The 24,863-nt window shown below is 41.8% G+C and overlaps 2 protein-coding genes across 6 annotated transcripts; one reads left to right on the top strand and one right to left on the bottom strand.

The window, feature by feature from the left end:
* The first annotated feature begins 38 nt into the window (after positions 1-38).
* Positions 39-9,651, top strand: MCTS1 (MCTS1 re-initiation and release factor). 4 transcript variants are annotated; one of them, XM_039717246.1, is made up of 7 exons: positions 39-155; positions 2,151-2,240; positions 3,435-3,587; positions 4,294-4,391; positions 5,487-5,620; positions 6,647-6,714; positions 8,576-9,651. In XM_039717246.1, the coding sequence occupies exons 2-7, from the start codon at positions 2,164-2,166 to the stop codon at positions 8,655-8,657; spliced, it is 612 nt and encodes a 203-aa protein (XP_039573180.1). In that variant the 5' UTR covers positions 39-155; positions 2,151-2,163; the 3' UTR covers positions 8,658-9,651. The 4 variants fall into 4 exon arrangements, with proteins under 4 accessions (XP_039573180.1, XP_039573179.1, XP_039573178.1 ...); XM_039717245.1 differs by having other exon boundaries at positions 79-166; XM_039717244.1 differs by having other exon boundaries at positions 149-1,409.
* A 1,653-nt stretch (positions 9,652-11,304) lies between these two features.
* C1GALT1C1 (C1GALT1 specific chaperone 1) lies at positions 11,305-12,973 on the bottom strand. Of its 2 annotated transcripts, none has more exons than XM_039717242.1 (2): positions 12,771-12,973; positions 11,305-12,681 (listed from the first exon to the last, which is right to left on the bottom strand). In XM_039717242.1, the coding sequence occupies exons 1-2, from the start codon at positions 12,787-12,789 to the stop codon at positions 11,720-11,722; spliced, it is 981 nt and encodes a 326-aa protein (XP_039573176.1). In that variant the 5' UTR covers positions 12,790-12,973; the 3' UTR covers positions 11,305-11,719. The 2 variants fall into 2 exon arrangements, with proteins under 2 accessions (XP_039573176.1, XP_039573177.1); XM_039717243.1 differs by having other exon boundaries at positions 12,799-12,973.
* Between the last annotated feature and the right edge of the window lie 11,890 nt (positions 12,974-24,863).

Here is a 24,863-nt window from a genome sequence, read left to right as displayed (position 1 = left end):
GGCCCGGGGGGGTCCGCACCGGGGCCGCGTACCGGAGCCCGGCCCGGCCCGCCTCAGGCTGGCCGCACTCCGGCCGCGCTCCGGGCGCTGCTCGGCGGCGTTCGCGGGAGCTCGTTCCCCGCAGCCTGCGGCCTAGGCCGAGGCCTGTTCGCTCGGTTTGGAAATGGTTTATCTTGCACTTACTTGTAAACAATAGCGTCAGCTTTTTGATGTGATTTTAATACATACGCACTTGCACTGGGCCTACAGCCTATGGTTTGCTTTTGTTTTGTTTATTTGTTTTGTAACTTTTAGAAACGAGAACAGAAGTCATGGGCCTTTAGAGTCTGTTTTTTGATGTTGGTGGATGTGTTACCAAAGGGACTATAAGCTCCCGAGGAACACTGTTAGGATTCAAACATTTGACAAATGGCTGTGGAAAAAGTAACAAAGCAAGTGATGAGGTTTTGTTCCAGGGGATTCTCCATGGACTGCAGCTGAGAGCGTTCACCTCGTACACCAGACAGCAGAGCTCCTCAGGGGAACTCTGGGGGCACTTTTATGTTGGATAGGAAAAGACGGGCTAACTTGTCTTGACAGAAACTGGCACGTAGAGATAGGAATGTAATGTTACTGAGGCTCTTCTGGAGTATGTTTTATGACTGAGTCACTGTCAGACAACTCCTGAGGCCTGGAACGTCATGCTTGTGATGTGTAGAAAAGTACATTTTCCAGTTGAAAAAACCCCAGCCAAACAAAGCTTCAGTCTGGTTTTGACTGGCTTTAGAACAGGTTGTATGGTTCCCAAGGCTACTAAATTACATTCCAAGTCAGATGTAACAGAAATAAACAGGTTTGCTAAGTAAATAAAACTTCAATGAGAATGCCATAAAGTTTTCCGTTGTTCCCCAGTAACTGTCATATTCACTTAAGCCAAATTAGATAAGAGGTCTAGAGATGTAAGAGATGCCAAATTTCTACACATTCTTGGTTCATTGAAAGGATTGGATTTATAAAAAAGACAGGAGTAAGAGTCCCTTTTCCTGAAGTTGCTGTCTGTGCAATCATTCGGGGGTGGGACAGTCAATGACTTTGTCCCATCAGTTAGAATATTCAGCTTTTGGATATCAGAGAGCAGGTGGAGGCAAGGTAACGTTCTGGGGATCCAGGGAGAAGCCAGGTGTGATGGATTTCCCCCCTTTTCTACCAAAACTTATGGGGGATGAAATCCTAAGTCCTTTCTATTTAGCATGGGATCCTGAGGGGTGGTTTCTGTCAGGCAGCTCTGGATGCTCCCCTTGCTTTGTCAGTCTTGTCCAGGTAACATGCTTTTAAAATTTTGGTACTTGGAAGTGACCCTGCAACCAGAGCAAATGTCTCCAGCTTTTTGGTGCTGAGGCTGAACTCACTCACAGTAACATGGCTTTAAGGTAGTAGAAGTGTAGAGGTAAGACCTTCCTCTTGACAAAGGCAATTTTTGAAAATTTGGGCCTAATCTTGCTGTTTTAGGCAGAATATGATGAATTTTTCATTACAGTTTTAAAAAATGGTTGTTTAAAGTTTAAAATGGTTGTTTACAGTTTAAAAAGTGGTTGTTTGCATTGCAAAGTATTTGGGCCTAATCTTGCTGTTTTAGGCAGAATATGATGAATTTTTCATTACAGTTTTAAAAAATGTGGTTGTTTGCATTGCAAAGTATTTGATGCAAGTTTTTCTGAGGATCACCAGAACATATGGAACAGTTTTCCAGTGTGATTAACTCCCATTCTCATTTTCTAATCCTGGGGATGAGCAGTGTCACTGTGTTTCAGTTAAAATTGAATCCTTGATTATCACTCAGTTTTTTTCGTGATGCTATAAAGTAGATGAAGGTAACATTCATGAGTGAAATGCTTGACTACTTATGTAATGCTACAGTTAATTCCCATCCTTTAAAAAAGTTATTAGTGTGTTTGTTCCCAAAGCTGTACTGCACTATTTGGATGATACCATGAATAAAGCTTGATTTGACTTTGTTTGGCCGATGTAACTTTTAAGTATTAGATTTCAATTATGTGTTATAATATCAATGGTGATTAAATTGGAAATGGAAAAACGGAAAAAAGAACTTGGTTGTTAGCACAATGGTAACTTGGTGTTTTCTGTCCTCTCTTCCCTCCCCTTTATGCCAGTGGTAGCGTTTTCATGACTCTAAAAAGAAACTGGGTGATCACCTGTGTGTCTGTTTATGTAGCAGCCACCAGCCTAAAGAACAAACACAGGTGAGTAAAAAAGTGAGTGTGGTGAATGCTGTCTGCCTACCGTTTTCTATTCACAATTGCTTCATCATGATGGCAAAACCTAATTTGATTCTAATCAACGCTATGGATGGCTCTCTCCACCAGAATCCACCTGTCTGCCTGGCAGCCGAGATCTTTGCCAGGCTTCTGCTCCCTCTGCACCCTGAAGATGTGGCACTGTAACCTGGGCTGATTCCCTGCCCGGCTCCAGTCTCTGCTGTTTGACAAGAACTCAATTATTTTCCCCAAGAATGCTGCTGATATCTTTTCTGTATCTTGTGTCCTTCTCTGAAGCTGGCATGAGGACAGCTTCTGCTCTGCCAGTTTGAAGACAGCCGTGTTTTTTTCCAGTTACACGTATTTTGTGCTTAAATGATGTCGGTAGCTATTAACACTTTGCTCTTCTTATTTTACCGAAAAACGATGTAATACCTGGGAAAACACCGCCGTGCCTGTAGGTCCGAGGCAGCCGGCGCTGTGAGAGCCCCACACGGGTGTGAGCAGCGCCGAGGCTGTGGCTGCCCGCCCGCCGCCGGCCCCGGCCTGCCCGCCCGGCGCCCCCCGCCCGCAGGATGTTCAAGAAGTGAGTGCGGCCGGGCTGGGGCGGGGAGGGGAGGGAAGGAAGGGAAGGGACCGGAGCGGGCGGGCCCCGCGCCCCTCAGCCCCGGGCTCGACGCTGCGCTGGCGGGAGCGGCCCCGCGGCCTCCTCGGGCAGCGCCGCCCGCAGCCCTCGGCTTTGCCCCGGGCACTCGCTCGTTAAACGGAGCTGAGTCATGAACTTATCCCAACTCCGGGGGGCGGAGAGCGCCGTTCGTGTTTCTGTGCTGGACGTGAAGGATTCGCACCGGAGCAGGGCTGTGGGTGTCTGTGTTACCGGCACAGTGCTCCTGGAGTTGAATAAAATAGCGCTGTGGGCCAGGGTTTGTCTGTGGGACTAAACACGTGCTGTGGCCTCACAAAAAGTTTAGGTATGAAGACAGGCTACTAAGGGGGGACCCCCTGCCTTCCCCCAGCCCAAGTGGTCCCGGCGGACAAATTTAAGCTTCATGAAATCTTGCATTTGAAAGCTGGACAGTCAGTCTGTAGTGAATTTATAAACGTGTCTGAAGACAGCTGCTGAAAAATGCATCTTTTGTGCAGCAAATTGTGTGTTTCTAAAATACTTTCACTTGACAGATTTGATGAAAAGGAGAATGTATCAAACTGTATCCAGCTGAAGACTTCAGTTATTAAAGGCATCAAGAATCAACTGATAGATCAATTTCCTGTTATTGAACCATGGCTAAACCAAATCATGCCAAAGAAAGATCCAGTCAAAATAGTAAGATGGTAAGTATCTATTTTCTTAAACTTTGCTTTCAGGGTGCTAGGATTGCTTCCTTTGTATGTTTTCTTTTTACAGTAGATAAACCTAGCACTTTTGGTAGGCATCCATCATCTCTTCATAGCTAGTAGTCTGTGTTATGGCCCAACTAGAAAGGTGGCATGTGCTCATTGTGCTTTAAAGGCACATGCTGGTAGGGTGCTTGAGGAACTTAAAAATGCTTCCTAGTAGCCAGTGTGCAGTGTGCTCAGGGTCTCTCCAAGGATCAGCCTGTTGTTGAAGGGAAGCATTCAGCTTTATGCACATGGAAGCTCAAAATTGTTTGGATTCCTGTCAGTAACATTTTGTACTATTTTTGGGCTTCCGTGTACTATCTTGATTATTTTCCCTTTTTTAAAAATAGAGGCATTTTTGCTGAGTCCTCATTATTCACTGTTTGTATTGCATTTAAAAAGCAACACCAAGGAAATGCAGTTTGTGTATTTTGTCAGTAGGTTTCTTTTTTTCTCAAAGGGGGAAGAAGTGAACAGCAGACTACTGCTGAAGAGCAAGTCATACAAAAAGATAATATTTTTAGTTTTAAATTTTGTTACTAATTGACGGTTTTTATTCTCAGATGCTAAGATAGACTGGACTCCTTTAAGTAAAATACTGTATTTAAAGTATAGAAGGGTTAAGTAGCTCTTGAATTTTTTTTTTTAAATCTTGCAGTCATGAACATATAGAAATCCTCACTGTGAATGGGGAGTTGCTGTTCTTCAGGCAAAGAGAAGGGATTTTTTACCCGACACTAAGGTTGCTTCACAAATGTAAGTTTCCTGAGGGTGGTTGTGCTGGGAAGAGAAGGGTGACTGTGTGATTCCACAGGACATCTGTAGAACCAAATTAAAAAGAGCTTCCATTCCATATATTCCATGCATATGCTTATTCCAGAGTAGATGTTAAAGATACAGTATACTTTCTTAACTGGAATTTATTAATTTTCTATTTCAGATGTCTATGTTAATTGCTTCCATGCTATATGCTAAGCAATCTGAATTGAAATAAGAATTAAATTGTGTAAAGCTCTGTAAAAAAATATTGGGAGGCTACCTTAGCACAGAGAAATAAATTTGCTATTGTTGGTCCCTATCTTTTTTCTTTCAAGCCTTCTTGTTGTACAAATACTTGTAAGTTCTTACTAGAAAACTATTCCTGAGTTTAATGATATATATCTGTCTTCTGTAGGAATTTAGGCTGCATGCTTTTTACTCTTCACCATTTACTCTTGCAGTTTTTTTCTTGCTGTTCTGCTTGATTGTTCTGCTTGATATGAGAGAGCAGAACGAATCCCAATGTTTTTAATCCCAAAGAATGTTATTCAGTCAGATCTCAGTGTTAGAAATGCTTCAGGAGGGTGCCTGCACTTGAAGGATGGCTTGGAGACCTGATGGCTTTCATGAATTTTGTCAGTGTTTGCCTTTTTTTTTTCTGTTAATGTTAAACTGTTTTTCTTTCGTGTTGGAGTACTTTGTAAGAGTACATGGAGTTTGCAGGATTTAAGACCCCTTGGTTTTAAGAATTCTTAGGATGGGCACTTGTGTGGTTGTTTTCCCTAGGGGAAAATTGTTGCTCAGTCTATGGTCTGTGAGTGTGCAGGAGCCATAGCCTGAAGTGCTGGATTACCTTTGGTTCTCAGATAAAAGAGGTGGTCTGGGAGGACAGTACCTGTGTCCCTTTGGGTCAGTATTTGTGTCCTTTTGGGATGGCACCACCCAGCAGGAGCTCTGGTCATTGTTTCTCATACTTCCTACCCTTGCAGGACACTCTATATCTAATTGCCCTGTACAAACTGACTTTATGATGAGCTGTTCATGTTGCCGTGGTGCTGTATTAATTGCAATGCTGTGTCTTTCCCCTCCCAGACCCATTTATTCTCCCGCATCAGCAGGTTGATAAAGGCGCCATTAAATTCGTCCTGAGTGGAGCTAATATAATGTGCCCTGGCCTGACGTCGCCTGGAGCAAAGCTTTACCCTGCTGCTGTTGACACTGTTGTGGTATCCTTAACTATGAATTACTGCTCACTGTGAAATGAGTTAAATTTCTGTTCTTGTGTTCTCAGTTGATTATTATCTGTATCACTTTGGGTTTTAATTGGATTTCATGGAATAACTTGTAATCAGAAAGGAGCTGCAGAGGTTTAGATATTGCTTGGCAAGGTTAAAGTTGTTCATATTTTTTTCACTTACTGTATGTTCCAAACCACGTAACTATTCATGCTGTACTGTTGGGTGGTCTGGTGTTCCATTAATCTCATTGGTAAGTGGAGCTCCTTGGTGATTTTGTGCAGAATAGTAAAAGTAGATGAGGTGCAGTGTAATTTGTGCCCTGCCTCCTTAGTCAATTTTGTATTCCCTTCAGAAGATTTCTCTCCTGTCCCTGAGGAATTAGGAAAGATGGTTAGGATCAGCTTTACTGCAGTCAGGACTTGCTCTATGTGTTTGATGAAGTTAGTGTATGTAAAATGAGGAAAGTGTGCTAATTCACTCCTTATATTACTGAGAAAAGAACCCTGAAAAATACAGCATTTATAACACCAAGCTGTGCTGCTTTTGTTGTTAGTTGGATGCTATAGGAAAAGATCAGCAGTTAACATCACGTGCTGCTAAGCTCTGAAAAGGACACATGTGATTTTAGTGCTTGTGGTTTTTAAATTGATGTCTCACTTCTTCTGTGCCTTGGAATCTAAAATGGCCCCACAAACATGTGCTGTTTTGTTCCAGAAAGGCAGAGACTGTCATCTCTGTGTTAGGCACAAAGGAAGAAATTTAGCACTGGGAGATTTTTTCTCTAATTGCTGTTCCAAGTTCATAAATACATGCTTTGTTCTACACACTGATTCAATTGTTAAATTCAGTGCATTGTTTTGCTTATCTTTAAGAACTGGAACTCTAGAATTGCTAAAAGGTTAAAAGTTCAACACTGGCTTTTGAAAGTGTTTTTGGAAGTAATTTCTTCATATTACTTTTACTTTTCTGAAATAGTTTAAAAAGAACTCTGTTTTCCTTAGCAGTAATTTGTAGGCAATTATGGCAGAGGGAAAACAACATGCATTATGTGTGGGAGTAATGAAGATGTCAGCTGAGGACATGTAAGTGTTTTAAAAAATACTGAAACTCTTGCTGAAACATAACCTGTCCCATGTTATTATTCTTATGTTAGTTTGGAGTATAAGCACCACTGTCAAAGTTACCACTTTGCTGCTGCAGCATGTGCTGTTCAAGTACAATACTACCTGGGCTAGGCAAGAGATGTAATTTGGATTTGAGAGGATTGAAAACATTGAAGAGATTTTTGTCTGCAGGGACAGCAGAGACTCAAGTCCTGCTGGATCTTGGTTGTCTGTCCAGGCATTTTTTTTTTTCTCTGTGGCTTGCTCTTTTTCTTCAGGGTGTACCCACATGCAGCCCAGCATTCCTGCTTGATGTGCTGACTAACTTAGCTGAGCCTCTTGTGAAATTTAGAGTTCTGCTCGGGATAAACAGAAAACTATTTGAGAAGAAAAAGAGATACAGAAAGTGAAATGGATGTTAGTTGTTCTTGGCTTTCAGATCGTGCTAAATTATAAGTATCTAAATCACTTAGTCATGTTAAGTTCTATTAACAACTTGCAGATGTGAGGTGCACCCAGCAGGTTTGGGCTGTTTTGGTTTCCAGACCTGTCTGTCACTTGGAGCAATGAGGAAGCTTTTTTTTTTAAAACAAGTCCCTCTTTTTTGTGTGGTTAATTCTCAACAAGCCTGTCCTAAGTCGTAATAGTAGCATGAGGCAGAGAGGGGGGAATGTCTTAGAGGACAGGGATAGAGTGGGAATGCAGAAACCTGGATTTGGACCTGCTGAGGAATTCTGTTCTTCAGGATTCTTTGTGGTGCTTCAAAAGACTCCAAGAGTAAGTGGAAAGAAAAGCTACCTGTGTCCCAGTCCTAAGAGGACAGTGACACACTGTGATCATTGCAAACCAAGGTCCTTTGTACACTACAAATCCGCCAGCCTTGCAGCTGAGTATCCTGTTCCTGTGAGGAGCAACATGAGCTGGAGAGGAAAATGAAATTATACTCCTCTCTGCAGCCTGTTAGCTGGTTTTTTTTGGTGTGACATTGTTCCACATTTTTCTGGTTTAGGCAGTGGGATTTCAATCTCTTGGTGTAATTACTACATATAATGTGTTAATATTGTGTTAGCAGCATTTCCCTTCCTGATTACTTTTGGACAGGTTGTGTAAGTGACAGAACACTTGGTGTAAATAGAGTAAATAATATTCTCCAGGGGAATGAAACCTGTTCTCACTCCCAGAAAGAGATTTATTTTGTTTATTGTGGCAAAACTAGTTCACTGGTGTTTTTTTAAAACTGGAAAAATAAACACAGACATAAACCAGTAATTTTTAAAAGATTACATGACTCAAAAGATAGTCAATACTATGGAGGATAGCATGTCTCTAACAAGCTGAAAGTCCTTGGCACATAAATTTAGCATTTTTAATTCTTTTTAAGTGGGTAGATGACCTGCAACTAGAAGTGAAGCAGCTCACCTGCATTTGATTGTGTCATTGCACACTTGAAACTTGTTAGAGTCCACATTCCAGTCATCTTGTACCACATTCTGTGCTGGGAGGGGAAGACTCACAACTGCTGTCCTACTTTGATAGAGAAATGGTAAAATGAAGAAAAGTAGCAGAAGTGTTGTCTGGAGAATGGTGTCCCAGAAAGATGTAGCAAAAATACTGCAGAAAGGTGTTGAAAAAATGTAGAAGGCAAATATCAGTCAGCAGTGTGGGCACATTAATAACAAATATTGTTTCTTGTCCACCTGCTGTGGAAGATAATGACTTTGTGGTTGGTAACTTTCCCCTTCCAGTTGACAAGTGTTGCAGTTTCTACTTGAAATAATATATTTTGTAGTGCTCTTGTATTTAACCTAGCTAATACTTCTGTATGTTTTTCCTCCTGCAGTGAGAAGGTCAACAAAGGGATTGGTATTGAAAATATCCACTATTTAAATGATGGCCTTTGGCATATGAAGACATACAAGTGAAACAACAGGAACTGTTACTCCAAAGGAATGCACTTAGATTAAATGTGGACTGCTTTGTAATTCCTTGTTTTTAATGTGACTGAATGTACAAATTATTTTGTTCTGTGGCTATGCTAAATAAATCAGTTGAATGCAAAAGTACTGTTAGGCTACAATAGTTTTCTAGATTTCTTTTTATTACAGTTATTTTGTTTTGTCTTAAACCTGAGTCTTCAGTGACTTCAGATATTTGATGAAAGATTCTGCATGGACTGTGAGTAGACTATTTCAAATGGAAAGGAGGAAAAAGCCAAGAAATGTTTACATTTTTGTGCTCTTCTAAAAGAGTAATATAAAGTGTGTGTGAAATATAAACTTGGTTTACAAAACCTGAAGCATTTCAGATTTTTTCTTGACATCTTAGTCTACCTAGTTCCTTGAATATGGAGAAATCAGGTTTTTTGACATTATTTTTTAACTTATTAAGTGCATTAGCTTCATTTTACTTAAGGATTTTCTCTTTTTAATATGCATTTATCTGTATGGGATTTATGAACTCAGTCTGGTATGTGGATTAGAAATTCTTTTATGGTGGCTCACATCTGAAGACTGTATGTATGTTCAGATTTCTACCTGCCAACACTTTGATACTGCTCTCCCTCTAGAGGAGTTTGTAGTAATGGTGGGCACTCTCCCCGTGAAGTGTGTGCCACCCTGGTGCCTGATGCTCTCTGCTCCCTGTGTGCCGCCTAATTTAAGGAGCAGAAACAAAATCACTCTTAAATAAAGGCATTGCAGCAAAACATGTTTTTCAGTGTAGCCAGGAGCAACTTTTTCAGGTGGAACTTGAAGAGCTCCCAGCTTGTGCACACTGCCACATGTCTCTGTACAGCTGCAGATGGGTTCAGGAGCACTGTGTGTCTGTCTGGATAACCCAGCATTCCCAAAGCTATGCCTATGGAAAAATGGAATACTGTAATAAATTAAGGAAACTTTTAAGGTCTACCACTCATAACTGTCTCTGGAAGCATTTATTAATATTTCAAGTTTTTATTCTAACACATGCATTTTCCAACAGCAGAATGTAACTTGGTGTGCCAGTGCCTTGTGGTGCTGTTCTGCAGGCTTGGTTTCCCCACCCTGGACCTTTACAGATGATAGCAGCCAAGGTGTTCTCCATCTGATTCTAAAGCCAAGTTAAGACATGGCAGAAGGAATGCTGCTTTTAAAATTCTGTAATGTACTGAAAATGACAGGGTAAATCTGAAACTATCAATGTAGGAAGACAAAATTTAAGCAGTGTTGCAGAAAGTTCTGATCACACCTCAGACCTTCAGAATGCGGGTGAACATTTCTGTGCATCTTAAAGATGTCATTGTACTGATGAAGTGTACTGATTTCTGGTTAGTACTATGGGAAATCAGTTTATGCTTCGGTGTTGGTGCTTTTTGGTTTGTTTTTTTTTTGGTGTAAAATGAGCTAATCTTGCCTTTTGTGGTTTGCTTTTAACCCTTCCTGTTGTCCTACAGCACCTCAAATCCGTGACAAATGAGATTTTTTCTTGTTGGAATTGTTCACTCTCATTCTATGACTGCTGTTGCTTTAGGGGGGTCAGAACTGATTTTTAATGGTCAAAACCACTAAGTTTTGCTTGCTTAGACAAAAACAGGTAAAATTTTTGCAGCTGTATTATTTTGTAAGGAGACACAAGTCAAATAATAATTTAATAATAATAATTTATATACCAGTTTGGCAAAGCATCAAAGGTGCAAGTTTTACCTGGGTTTTGGCATCAATAGTGTTGCTGTCAGCTGAGCTCTGACTGATGGGGAGATGAGCAGGTGCATCTTGTCTCACCTTTAAAAAGCAGCTGAGCTGTGGGAGCCTGTAGGGGGGTCTGAACACTTGTCTTACCTTGTCAAAAACCTGATGCTTAAATCCAAAAAGCCGAGATGTGGATAGTCTCATCAGCTCTGAAGCAGCTCTTTCACTTCCTCAGCTGCCCACTTGCAGCTCAGGGTAGGGTGTTACAACTTGGTTAAAGGTGAGAGAACAGTCTGCTCCTGTTTTATGAATATTGTAATACCAACAAGGCCTGTGACAGTTACAGGTGGATGTAATACCTTCCTCAAGTCTTGAAACACCCATGTCAGGTCAGTGAATTCTAAATGGAGTAAGTACTGAAGTGCTGTTTGCACAGGCTGTGGGTGGATAGAAGTGTGTCCCAGGAACTTGTGTAAAACTGAGTGCACTCTATTGTTTAAAAAAGATAAAAATCAAAAAACCCCAAACCAAACAACAAATTGTACTGATAATTAACCAACTTTTTCCTTGTAAGCACTATTAGCATCCACTAACAGGAGTAAAAATAATGCTGAACCTTTATTCTAACATGCTTATAGATGGAGTGAAATTTTAAATGAGTAACTAATCTTGTGCTAACAGACCTGTTAATACCTATTCAAATACCATGTTAATACCTATTCAAATACAATTTATCTTTTTCTTTTGTGTTCTTAGAAACAGTAGTCCAAAGGGCACTTGATATTACTCTGCTGCAAGATTTCTTGTCACCTTGCTTCCTGCTGCTAGAAGGCTGTACATCAGGTGGAAGGTGCTCAAGCTATTGTGTAGTTCAGTGTAAAAGAAACAGCTTAAAGTTACAATCTTTGAGACTGAATCTGTAGTCAGTTTTATTGGTACAACTTAGAAAGATATAAAGACATTCTAGAAATGCCTGGAAGAACGGAAATCATCAAAGTCTTGCAAAAATATATTTTTAAGAGTAGATTAAAGTTCATTTCAGTTTTCATTAATAAATATTGACATGTACAAACCCCCCCTATAAACTTAATTTCCTTTTATAATAAACATTAACATCTTCTTTTTATCATTTCATTCCAGCAAAAGCCAGAAGCACTTCCCTATAAAAGATTTAGAAAAAAATTCTCCTTCCGCTGTTAAAATTAAGAGCTGTACCAACCCTCAGTGTGCAAAAGAACCTGTACACCAGTACCAGAACGTGTCAGTCCAACTGTGTGCTGTGAGAAGAGCCCCGTTTCCAGGCCTTCCCTGAGGACACGTCAGTCGTTGTCAGAGCCCGGGGGGGGCAGGAACACCAGGGCGTCGCTGTACGAGTGGCCGTAGGGCCGGAGCCTGTACACGCCGTACATCATCACGTGCATGTGGTTGGGGGCCAGCCCGCTGAAGGTGATGGCCGTGTCGGAGCAGCAGCCCTCCACCACCTGCTGCGGGTGCGTGGACATGGCCTCCTTAATGAGGGCCCCCACGGGTTTGGTGTTGAAGACGTCCTTCCCCTCGGAATCCTCAGCGTTCTCGGCAAACACGCCGGTGTACTTCAGGCAGAGCGCCAGCTGTTTGTCCTCTGCCAGCTTCCAAATCATACCTCCCTGCTCTGGACACTTGTCAGGGTCTTCAAGAACGTGGGAGAGTCGTCTTAGTGACTCAATGCTTAAGACGATTCCTCCCTCGCCATCTACGTACTCAAGGTCACCAGATTTCACAGTGTGGCCTATGTAGAAAGGCTGAGAGGGGTCTTTTTTCAGTAAGAAATACTTGAGGTTTTCAATTATAGCAAATGTTGTTGGATATGCAAGGAAGAACCAGCTGAATTCATCCTTATAGCGTTCGTACGCTATCTTGTAAGCTTTCCGCATCATCGCCCACATATCGTTTGTGTTGACAGCTACAGAATCAAACACTTTGACCTTTTCCGAGCTGTAGAACTCTGCCTTGTCACAATGCTTGCTCCAGGTCTCCCTCGCTGCAGCCCAGTGCCCCAGATCTTTGGGTTTGACCAGGATGATACAGTAAACATGGATGTTTTTACTAAGCTCCACACGTTCACCTTCTGAAAGGTTTAACACGTCTTCCTTGTTGGGAGCCTGGATGTGATGATGCTCGTGGTGATGTGCTTTGGTCCCGTGGCCCACCTTAATGTGTCCGAGGAGCGTAACCAACATGCAGAAGGCTCCTCCGAGCACCACACCCTTGATGAAGGAGTTGCTTTCAGAAATCATTTTTCCTAAAAAAGAGACGCACTGTCAGAACTTACAGGAATAAGTGCACTAGTGCAGGTTCCATACGCTTCTAATGCAGTGCTCAATTTCTAACCCAGCCGCAGTTCCCTCATCTCCCGCACCGGGACAAGGCTGGCGAAAGCGGTGGCGATATCCAGGTTCCCGGTAACGGTACCACCCGAGCGCTGTGCCCCGGCCGCTCTCCGCTGCCGTGACCGCACGGCCCCGGCCCCGCCGCCTCCTCGCCCGCAGCACCGAGAGGCCGCGGGACGGGCTCGGGCGCTGACGCGGCCCGCGCGCGGCCGGGGGCGCCGCCTGGCGGCGCGCGCGCGGCCCTGCCTCCTCACGGCCCGCCCGCCCCGCGCTCCCCTCAGGGTCCCCGACGCTGGCAGAGCGCTGCCGGGACAGTTGTTGGAGAACTTTCCCACTCCGACCCTTCTCGAGACCCGTGGCAGTCACGCTCCCAGCGCCGGAGACAGTCGCTGCTGGGACAGAAGGCTCTTCTCGGGTCCCCCGCCTGGCTCCCCACACACTGCACGCACACCGTCAGACCAGGATTCCTCAGCGGTTCGACCGCAGGTTTCCTATGGCTGAGTCTCGGATGTCTCGTCCCATAAAGGGATTTATTCCCAGCATGGCAACACATAAACAGCTCGAGCTGGTGCCTCCGAGGAGAATCCCAGTTAAGCACCCCCTGGGATTTTATCCCGTCACAGTGTCCCTTCCCACAAGAGTCACTCTCCCTCCTCATCCTCTGCCCCTGTCCCCGTCTGTCTGTCCATCCACCTCGCTGGCGCCCGTCCTCGTCTCCTTTATTATCCAAAAAGACCGGCAGTTCCCGGCTCCTGCTGTGTCTCTTTGCCCTCTCCTGGCTGGCATCACCCATCTTTATGCCCTTTGTTATCCCAAAGATCGGCAGCTCAGAACTTGCCTCGAACTCCCACCCAGAGCTCAGTCTGCATCACAAGCCATATCTTGCAGGAAAAGTTCAACTTTCAGCACTAACTCTGCTTTTAAATGAATGGGGGTAGAATAGTACAGGAAAGCCAGAACTGGCTTTTAACTGTTTCCAGGATAAAATCAAATGTATCCAAGTATATCTAGGATCAAAGATATATCAAGTATATCAGTATTTCAGGTATATCCAGGGTCAAATCCTGGAGCTACTGCCATAAATTTCCTAACCAATACAATAAACTATGCTTAAAGCATGGTATATTTTTCTTGTTCCTCTGCCTCCCTGGCAGACAGCACAACCCACAAAAAGTTACTTAATATTTAGAATAAACCAAAAACCTTATTTACAACTAATATAACTTTTTATTTCCTTCAGTGATAATTGTTCTGATCTCCAGATTTGTCAGAATCTCTTTCATCAACTCTCAAGAACTTGGAGTTGATACCTGATTTGAACAAGCATCACAGAACAACAGCAAACTGCTCCCTTTTTCCACCTGCCTCTTGGGAAAAAAAAAGAAAAAAGAAGAGGTTTTACAAGTTTTGTCTCTTTGTTAGCTGATCAAACTGTACCCTTAGGCCAAGACATTGATTAGGATAAAGCTCTATACAGGTTTTCCCCATATTGTAAGGTATATCCTGGTTGGATAAATTTAGCAGGTTTTATATTAGTCAATTTACAACTTAGGTGCTCTGGATTTTATGGCACCTGTCTGGGTGCCTCAGATGCCTCCGTTATTTAGTAAGGTTTTTTTTTTAGGTTGTACTGTAGAATTCAATGCTTAACAATGTTATATTTGGCAAAAAGACATGTAAGATGATTGATTGCCTAGCTCTTCTGGGCCTGGGGAACAGTTGGTCGAGGTTCAGGTAAAAACGTTATAAAATAATTCCTTTGGTTGGGTCAGTGCATGTCCGAAATGTCTCAGTTCAGAGGAACTAAATGCCAATTACTCGCAGTGATAGGACAGTACTGTCAGCTTGTACAGGTAGTTCTGTTGCTGCACTTGGGGAACGTCACTCATCCTCTGTTTTCCCACCTGACTGCTTTAAAGGAATAAATATGTGGACAGTCAGGTTTTTATCACATACCAGAGAGTGGAGATGAGTTCAAAGCTTTTTTTAGTATCTCCTGTTTGCAGAATCAATTGTGGCTTTCAGGGCTTCAGCAGCTGCTTGATCATGTACTTTAGAGAGATTTGAATGAGTTACGACTCACTGCTTCAGCAGATGTTTCAACAAATTGTTTTCCTGCTTAACTTCAGTGAGGTTCTTTCCAGGTCTCTGACAGAATGACTAATGTAGCTACTGATCTTGACTGTTGCTTTAATGTCTTTTCAACATTGCTTCTATCCAGCAGTAGATCAGTGAAGAGAAAGTCTAAGCAGCATGGAAATCATGCTACAAACCCAGAGAGACTCTCTGGCTTCTGAAGTTGTTGCTTGGTGTTAAAAAGACTAAAATGACATCGTAATGCATAAGGTCTCACAACAGTGATTGTTAAGTATTTTGGAGCTCATTTAGACACAAATGTACTCCTGTTAACTTTCCATCTCAAATTACTACAAGAAACTACTCTTAGGAACTTCAAGGAAGAAGTATTTGAAGTCACTCTGCCATCGGCTGGGAACCAACCAAATCTTGTAATTGAGAAAGGGGCAGCTCTAACATGGAAGTTAAGTGAGGAAAGTCAAGGGAAATGCTCAGTCACATTGTAGGGATGAACCAGGAGAACTGACTCCTCTAAGATCACTGCAAATGATTTGTATGTATCAAAACATACACTCCTGTATTCATAGAGAGCATTGCCAGATTTCAGCTTTGAGTACTGACTCGCTGTCTGTGGAGATGTTTGTTAGCTGCAGCTTCATCCCTTACTGCCTGCTGATCCTTCATAGTGTCTCCTCTGGAACAGTGGCAGCCTTTGGAACCTACAGACCTGTGTCAAGGTCTACACTGCTGGCAGAGCTGATAGGATCCATGGTTCATTGCTTATCTCTACAGAACTGTTTCTTTGTTATTTTCTGTTTGTCTTTCTTCACTGGCTATAGCTGCATTTGTCTTCTGGTTCTCTTTCTTGCCCCCAAGGAAAGACATCAAACATATTCTCGCTGTGTGGTGCAAAATATCCTTGAGAGATTGGCTATTATCAAAATATATTTGATAGGAACTTTGTTCCAATTAATGTGAAATGTTTCAGCTGACACATGAGTTGTCATCTTTTACAGGCACTGCTTGTTAATGATCACAAATGAGTGTCCAGACCCATCTGTCTTCCTGTTACGTGTGTGTGCAGCAGGGAGGCTGGGCTGGAGCCTGCACTGCAGTCAGAACAGGTAGCTGAAGCCAGGGGAGAGCTAGTGCTGGTGTTTCTGAGCAGTTAAAACACCAGTTGAGCTACATGCCATATAGAAAGAATTCCTAATTAGGAGATACTGGTGGAATTAAGAGAAATGCAAAGGTGAGGTTGAACTGGGACAGCTGATGTTGTCACATCATCCATATATTTATAATGCTGAATCTCCTGGAAGATGCACAAATGCAACCTGTCCGTTTGACTGCATCGGAAGAGGGGGGCTGCTACGAATGAAAGGGGAGAGCTTGGACAAATCCCTGCCTTTGCTCAGCTCTCTGGCACTAGACAGTAGCTTTGTTGGGGCAGCCAGCACCCCAAAGCCCACTCTCACTTGCAAGTCCTTAATCATGACCAATCAAGCCTATTACAACATGAATTATTTATTGAATAGACATAAGGAAAACAGACACAAGGCTTTAACAGGCTTACTTACAACACAGGATAAACAAAAGAACTACTACTAGATAAAAATACAGTGCACAGTAATAAAGGTACCTATGTTACAGCTAGCAAAGAAATAGTATAGATTAGGAGCCAATGTCACTTACCAACAAATGATGGTGTTGTGCAAAGTCTCCTAATTTCTCTGAGTCCCAGGGAAGTATCTTGATGTGAATGTCACCACATTGAGGAGAACTCTCTACACACTCAGAGAGTGTAGAGGAGATTTCTGGTTTCATGAAAATCATAGTGGTCTTTTATAGCTGTAAAAAGTGCTTGTCCGTCAGTCACTTATTTGTGGCTTATCCTTTCCCACCACTCAAGGAAGGATGTTTATTGCTGAGACGTTTATTTTCAGCTGAGATAATTCATCCCAAGACAAACCATTGTGGCCTAGCTTAGCCATGGGGGAAGTAGAGATAAGCTTTTGCTGTATCAGGAGGTGAAAGATCCTGTCACAGGGGTCAGGTATGGTTATGGTCTGAAGGCTGCAAACTCACCTTGAGTAGCTGGACACCCATTGGAGCCAACAGAGATGGTGCAGGATAAGGGCTTTTAAGAAGAGGTCAACTATGTTCTATTGCAGTGTAGTCCTTCCAATCGTTTCATGCAGCCCTTAAAGTGTATAATTGAACAAATATATCTGCTGAGGTCTTCAGTCCTATTGTTGAAAAGTTTGGGAATTCCTATCTTGAAGTCATAAAACAGTGAGGTGGAGATTCTAGTTTGCAGGAAAATAAAGCCATATTTCTTCATTCAGTTCACAGGCACCTGCTAGGCTCAGCATTTCTTTTGGAGGCAGATGGATCCCTGAGCCAAACTTTAGCCACCTCTTCTGAAAATTTTGGCCTGTGTTCTCTTCACTTCAGTTTTACATATGAGAATCTGGAATCTGAAAAGACACAAACTCTTTGTAGGGTGTGCATCTTGAGTTGCATCAAAACCGTGTCATAAGAGAAGGCACTGGACAAGGAAAGAAAGTTTTAAAACCATCAAGTGTTATATTTTTAATACTTATTAAAAGAACTCAGTTTGAAGTATTTACCTTTGAAAAAGTATTCTCTCCAATTGTTGGACAAGATGTGGAAATTACAGTTGAAATTCTCCTGTTATAGGAGGTAATGCATAATATGATCTTTTAGACTTGAAATCTGTTAAATTGATGAACTATGTTAAACAAGTTTTAAATTGCTTTTCTCTTCTCCTTCTTCCACGAGCACTGTCAAGGAAGGGCTTGGCATTGAAATGGCCATTATTTACATGGTGCCCTCAAGCACAGGAAGGTATGTGAGAAGGAAAAGATATGTGACTCCAAAAGAACTTTGGACTGCTTTATAATTTCTTCAGTTTTTCATGTGTGTCGCTGAATACAAAACCCATCTTATTCTCTGAGTATGCTAAATCAATCAAGTGAATGCTAATGTCCTGCTGGCTCCAGCAATTCAGCTGGAATTGAACTATCAGAGACAATGCCTAGAGCTGAGCTGACATCATTGTGAGTGGTTCCAATGCAAAAATACAACAGAAAGAGAATATAAACTAGGCATTTTAATGTCAACTCTCTTAGAAGCACAGGAAAAAATGAATCATTATTGATCAAATAGAAACAGACAAAACAAAAAAGAAAAAGAGGCAAAGATAAGGAAATCTTGTTTTCAAGATCCCAAATGGAAAAAAAAAAAAAGTTGACATGAAAATAGCATTCTACTAGAAGGAATGGGTTCTTAACTGGCTTTTAAAATAAAATGCATGAAACAGTGATGAAGTGATTTTGTGGCATCTTTAAGGCTTAGTTTTGTCAGTCTGGGATTATTTGAAAAAGGCCCTCTGCAGAAAATTATGGGATGCTGCACAGTCTTCTCTCTTCTCCCCTAATTTCTCTAGAGCTTCCATGTACCTTATACTCTTTATGTGGGACTTTTGTTTTTAATATGTGCAATATCTAACATACTCATAATTTGGAGAGTATGCACATGGATTGAGATGCTGATATGCTGGTACATGGGTAATTGTTCCCTAGTTCCTGCTCATATCTAAACATCTATCTTAAGGTAAATAAAGCAGTAGCTGATTGCTACACCTTTGGGTTTAAAATTGCTATCTCATTAATCTGAGGAGTTTTTATTGAGGAAATAATTATACATGCTTGGATCATTTGTATCAGTACAAGAGGAGGTGAGGCTGCTATGACAGAATAGAAAAATCTCTTTAGGAATGTGAATTGTCAGTGATGTACAGTATCTATTCACACACTAAAAGATTGAATTAAAAGTGATAATTATGTGCTGTTTTTGCTGCTTAAGTAGTTAATGCCATTATAACTGTGCTGCTTAATGGAAAAGCTTAGAATCAGACTAGCATGGGAATACTAAAAATTTTAATGGATTTCTGCTCAAGTCATTCTTTCTATTATGAAACAAACCCACCAAATATATATAACTAAGTCTTTGGATTCAATTATTAATCCTCTCTTCCAATTTGAAGAGCAAAATTATCACTTAACAGCAGTTCTCTGAAATAGAATTTTAATGATTCTAGTCATCTCATAGTTGAACATGTTTTTTCCTGATCAGTACAAAGTCAGAAGAATTCTCAGAATTCTCAGTGCTGAATCAGTTTTAATTATTAATCTCAACCAGGTAAAAAATATAGAGTCAACAGCATGTCCTGAGCATCTGTCAAAGAAGCTGTCAGAAATGTTTTCTGTGGGTTGTCATGTGTTACCTGGCTTCTCTGCATGAGGAAAAGGCTTTGGTACATGGTATTGGAATGAGACTGTAGATATAATGCATAGGAAGAGAAATATGCCATATGCCTGGAGGGATTCTTTTGGCCTGATCCCAGCATTTTATAGTTCTAAACCAAATTTGATGGGCTTCATTATGATGCAATCCTGTCTCCCCAAGGAAATTGCAGTAGTTTAGGCAAAACGCTTGTTTTATCTTGGAAGGAAGAAAAGGAAGCAAGTAGAAGACTGAACAGTTGTGTGCCATCCTTTTACAGGTGGGTGCTAAAGCAAATGGATTGAGGTATTGTGGTGGTGTAACTCGTGCTCCTTGAATGTGTATTCATGGTTTATAGGGAGGTGCTATTGGGGACAACTGCTGCTGCAAATTCAAAAGCAGAAATAATCTCTTGCAGAAGCTCTGCAAAACCTTTCTAGCAGGAATACAGATAAAGATAGGAAGTCCAAGTTCAAAAACCCTTCTGTTTTTATTCTTAGCCACATATTTTCATCTGTTCATGCATCTGGTTATTCCCTGGGATTTTTTACATCTCCTCTGAAGACTCTATAACTCAGGGGAGAATCTCCTCCTTGGTGTTAACTACCAAAGCTGCTTTGTTCCCAGTATCTCATGGCAACTACCTGTGCTTTTTGATTCTGATGCTAGAGAACTAAAGTTATTTATTTAAAGCATTTATTCTACAGAGTTCATGTCATTTGACACAACAGTAATTTACCATCAGCACTTCCTGACACATCTGTAAATCAAGTCACCTCTTTAGGCCAGCAAGATGTCAGTCCTTCCTCACTGCTGCTGTTTTGGTAATTTATACAGCATAAGTCAAGACTGACCAAGATGTTTGTTTGGCCTGTTACTAAAGTAGTATTCCACAGAGAATCCCCAATGTTACAGTGTGCCAATCTGTTTAGATTATTAAATACTTTTTCCTTTTGCATGTATTTGTATTTTGTTTTGGTCTTTCCATACCTTAATGACAAAAAAGGTGTAATTGATTCATATTGTATGCTTCCAAGGTCTTTCTGATGAAAGTGTTGGGATTTCTTTACAGATGGACTCAGTTTTGCTGACCTACATCAGGAAAACAGAGCAATCTTATGTCAATGGACAAATATTGTGAGGTTAAATTTATTTCCCTTTGAAAATGAGAACTTGATACTAGTTGGCAGAAACACTCATATGCAAGCAAGAGCCTTGAAAGCCTGATTCTGAGGTTCTCTGATGCTGTTGGGATCAATGGAAATATTGCTGCTTCATTTTCTGCTGTGGTCTGAAATTGTCTGTCTGCAGTAGCTAGGCTAATTGTAGGAGTTTGCTTTTGTGGGATTTTTCTGGATGGATGCCCATCAGGAACGACACCATGAGCAACATTAATACAGGTCTCCCTCCTCAGCCTGAAGTGAAAGGGAAGTGGGACTGTAGGATCAAGCCCTTAATTTGTTTCTTACACTTGATTTGAGGCTTATTGTCCTCGGTCAAGCTAAAAGGGTAACAGAGCAACTCAGGCCTGTGAACAACTCATCATGTTAGACAGAAAGCAATTGGGTCCAAAAGCAGCATGTTGGAACTTTGCCACTTCCTTTCTCTTTCAGTACTGTTCTGCCTTCTCACTCCTGTAAACAGTCTCTTCATCCCATTCTGTGGGTAACTGGGCTTCCTTCCTGAAACCTTCCCCAGTTCAAACTGCATTTGGAAATAATTTTGTATTTGTGCTTGATACAAAAGTTTTCAAAGAAGCTTCACAGACACTAATCAGGGTGAAAATGCAAATCTAAAATCTGTCTTATTTGGAAGTTTCCTTTGGAAACCATTTAATTTCTTACAAGCACACTTTGGCAGATGATGTGGCCCTTATAGTAATAAATCACAGGAACATGAGACACTTCACTGCAGCTGTGACATGGCTAGTTAGGATCCTATTCAAGAAAAAGGCTTAGGCAATGCATTTTCTTTCCCATACTTTGCTATACCATTTCTCCCCCATATAGTTAAAGTGAAAAGACTCTCAGAATGCTTATAATTGTCTTCTTAGAGTTATAATCTGCAAATGCTTTTTTTCTAAAAGATAAAAATACCCAAATCTTAACAGAGCCTTTTAAAATGGCACAGCAGTAACTCTCCAACCTCCTTCATGGTTTCCTAAATCTCTTTAATAAGGGTGAGAAGCAGCTTACAGAGGTCTCTCTGATTAAAGGTTTGACCTGGAATTACTTTGAATTTGTATTATGGAGTCAGCAGGTTTACTGTGGTAAGTCTTTACAGAATCTTTTGAAGTGCTTTGCAGGTAGAGCTGTAAAGACTATAAGTGTTCTATAAAACTTGCTAAAACCACAACAGAACCAGTTAAGCATCAGGGCACTATGTTGGAAACCCATTTCCACAGAGCACAGGGAACAGGATGCCTTACTAGTTTAAAACCTGGGTTGGCAAGTCTTGTGAGTGGGATTATATGGCACTATTCCAAGAAAAAGAGGCTGGTTTCAGTCATCCATGAGGTCCCTTCTACACGATGGCCAGGGTTCCTGTAAGGTTATTATCACTAAAAGAATAACAGTTCTAAGAAATTACTCAAATCAGTAAGAAATACAGCCAGGACAGTGAGTTTCATGGAAATTAATATGCCCAGCGCTTCATGTCCATGCATGACTTGGCTCAAAGGAAGCAATCAAAGACACAAAAACCTAAGAGGCCATTTAACCCTGATAATTTTGAGTTTTATATCTGTAAGTTTCTTAGAAGGTGATGTTCTCCTGAAGATCACCTAACTCTCTGCTAACAGATTTGTTTTATTTGTCTGTTGTGCTCCTGTAATTCTGCTGAATGGAAATACTTCTCTAGAGGATGGGTGGCCTTTAAGGCTTGGGCAAAACTTTAAGTGTGGGGCAGTTTTATTGTGCAATATTTAATGACTGCAGGTGTATTTAGGAGCAGAGCCATCCAACATCCAACATCTACAGTACCTGTCAGTCTCAGAAAAATCAGATTTTCATTGGCAATGTCCTTTTTTTTTAAATTTTGCTTCTGTGGTTGGACTTTTTTATATGAATATACTGACAATATTCCTGTAAGTGCCAGCCAAGGACAGGAAATTGCAGCTTACAGAAGTCAGCTTGCAATATGGGTGTTGTTTGCTTTGGAGAGTCTGTTTGCTGAGTCTGTATGTCAAATATCAGCACAAAGGCAACACCATCTTGCTAACAGTGATGATATTCTTCGTCCTTTTAGACAGGGTGTCAGGACTTCCCTGGAGTAGCAAGTATTGGCAGAGTTGGAAAAGGCTGAAATGAAAATGCTGAGTAAGGGCAATAGATTGCAATTGATGGAGATTTGAAGGCAAGTGGTTGAGAGTGCCACCTTAAACATACTGCCTTTAATCACCATCCTCAAGCCTCTCTGATGTTTTCCTGCTATGTTTAAGGAAATAATAACCCTGGCTCAGCTGACAAATGGTAGTTCATTAGGATATGGTAATTTGATTGCTTTTGATTATCTTTCTTTGCTCTTAGTATCTGAGAAAGAGTATTCTAAACTGTAAGGAAAATAATTTGTTCTGATTTATGCCACCAAGAAAAAAAACCAACCCAGAGTAAGATTAATTCCAAGGAACAAAAATGTCTATTAGCATAAATGACTCTTAGCCATAGCAAGCATTAAACTTAAACAAACTATTCTCTCCATGTAGAGGCTTGAGTGCTGCATGAAGTGAAAGAGGAGTAGTGGAAAGTTGATAGCTCAGCTAGGCATTGAATTGGTACCACTTCAGAAAGCTTAACAGAGGAGACAAGCTTGAAAAAAATAGGTTGAATCAAAGCTGTAGTTAGAAAACCAACTCAGTCCCAATACACCACTTTCTCCTGTGCTTTAGTAACCATACCTCTTTTGATTAGCTTGCCTCACCTTGTCTCAGGGGATGAGTCTGTAACAATGATAGAGAATTCTCTTTTGAACTTATTTAGACTCACTCTGCAAAAGAATTAAAACTGGATTTCAGCTGAGTAGCTCTGATGCTGACTAGCATAAGGAAGAGCGTTGCTAGCAGGATAGCTATCTGCTTGGTGTGTGCCTGTTAAGTAATGTGCTAGAGAGGTGCTTCCCACTTTCAGGGCAGGGCTGCTCAGAGTGCCACATGGAGGCCTGTTGTGCCTCAGACTCTCCCTCTGAGCTGTCCTCAGAACAAGTGGGCTGTGCTGGTAGCAGCCCACCCCTGGCTCTCTGCCTTTGCAGTGTCACCTTGCCAGCTCTGCTGTGGGAGGACAGTGCTGTGCATTTGCAGTCACCATTCTGTGTGCTGACAGGCATCCACAGCATTTGCACTTGTCTGCACTTCAGCTCTACAGCAAGCCCGGCACATTTTCCTCAGCTGAAGAAGCTGCTGTTCTGCCCTTGCAGAACAATGCAATTTGCTCAGGAGGTGTCTGGGCTGTGTCAGCCCAGCATGGTGTCACTGTGCTCTCTGACCTTCCCAGGCTGAAACTGGGGAACTGACCCCACTAAGCAAAGACAGTGCTTGTGGCTGTGCTGCAGGTTGGGGCAGTCTTGTGAAGAGCCTTTGCATGCTGAGCTCTCTTCCCTCCCCTCACAGTGCTCCAGAATGTTGTGCTCAGGCTGGGTCGATGAGTACTCGGGGTCAGGACTGGGGGAATGTCCTCACCACTGCAGAAAGCAGAAAAGGCCTTGGCTCTGTGTAAGCCCTGGTCAGCAATAACAAAAGCATCTCTATATCATCAGCCCTGTGTTTAGCAAATCCAAAACACAGCCCCATACCAGCCACAGCCCCATACCAGGCAAAACCAGCACATCTACCTTCAGGATTAACTTTGTGGAGGCAAGTTTCTACTAGATCTTCTAGATAGACTTAGAAACTGAACAAAAATGAAACTCTTTTGGGATATTGTCACTAAAAACTGAGTTGCTTTCCATCTGCCACGGGGTCAAATGCATGATTGCATTTGTTTTTAAGCAAATATCTTCATAAGGCAGAAAGTAAATAACAGCCAGCCAGCTTCACCTCAGTAAAAAGAGTGCTGCCCCTTCTACGCCTGCACTCAGCACTATCTCTGTGTGACCCACCCCCAAGGGCTGGATTAGTACCCTGTTACAAGCCTTTATAACATAGAGGGAAAACAGACCCCAGAGGAGCTGACTGTGTTTTGGGAGACAAAGAACTGTCTGAAAGCTTCATGCTCGGTTAAGGTTAGTCTACTGCCTGTCATATTTTAACTCCAGTTGCCTTTCAAGAAGACATCCAAACTCTTGCCAGCAAGAGATGTTTTAAGCCATTTTGTTCTGTTTGAGATCTGCACCTGAAAGCCTGGTGATAAAATCCCATACATTAAATTACAGTGGGAAACTAGCAGCATGGTACAGAATGAGCTGCAGTGTTGTATGTGTAAGGCGCTTGGCACAGTGGTGGTCTTGGTCTGTGAGGAGGATTTCCACAAAGTCAATGAAATAATTGCACAACATTTCCTTATTCAAAGCATTTATTCTATCTCTGTCAGCTCTGCAGTGCCTTCTACAAGACTTCAAACCAGATCTGTACATGGCACAGCTGAACAAAAGCAACTTGGGCGAGACCTCTTGTTAATGAACAAACTGTCCATTGCTTCAAAATCTTTGCTTTATAGCTTGACTGCAGAACAGATGAAAGATTTGGGAGTAACAAGGGCATCGACGTTTTCCCATTTTT

This window comes from Passer montanus, unplaced genomic scaffold, assembly GCF_014805655.1.
Source record: "Passer montanus isolate IOZ18808 unplaced genomic scaffold, ASM1480565v1 scaffold38, whole genome shotgun sequence".
NCBI classification, from domain to species: domain Eukaryota; kingdom Metazoa; phylum Chordata; class Aves; order Passeriformes; family Passeridae; genus Passer; species Passer montanus.
This window is presented reverse-complemented; position numbering and strand designations above follow the sequence as displayed.

What these genes read in the sequence shown, in the direction of transcription:
- MCTS1 (XM_039717244.1), top strand. An exon ending in CTGCTGTTGACACTGTTGTG is followed by an intron (nt 5,621 to 6,646) that starts GTATCCTTAACT and finishes AGTAATTTGTAG; the next exon opens with GCAATTATGGCAGAGGGAAA. An exon ending in AAGATGTCAGCTGAGGACAT is followed by an intron (nt 6,715 to 8,575) that starts GTAAGTGTTTTA and finishes TTCCTCCTGCAG; the next exon opens with TGAGAAGGTCAACAAAGGGA.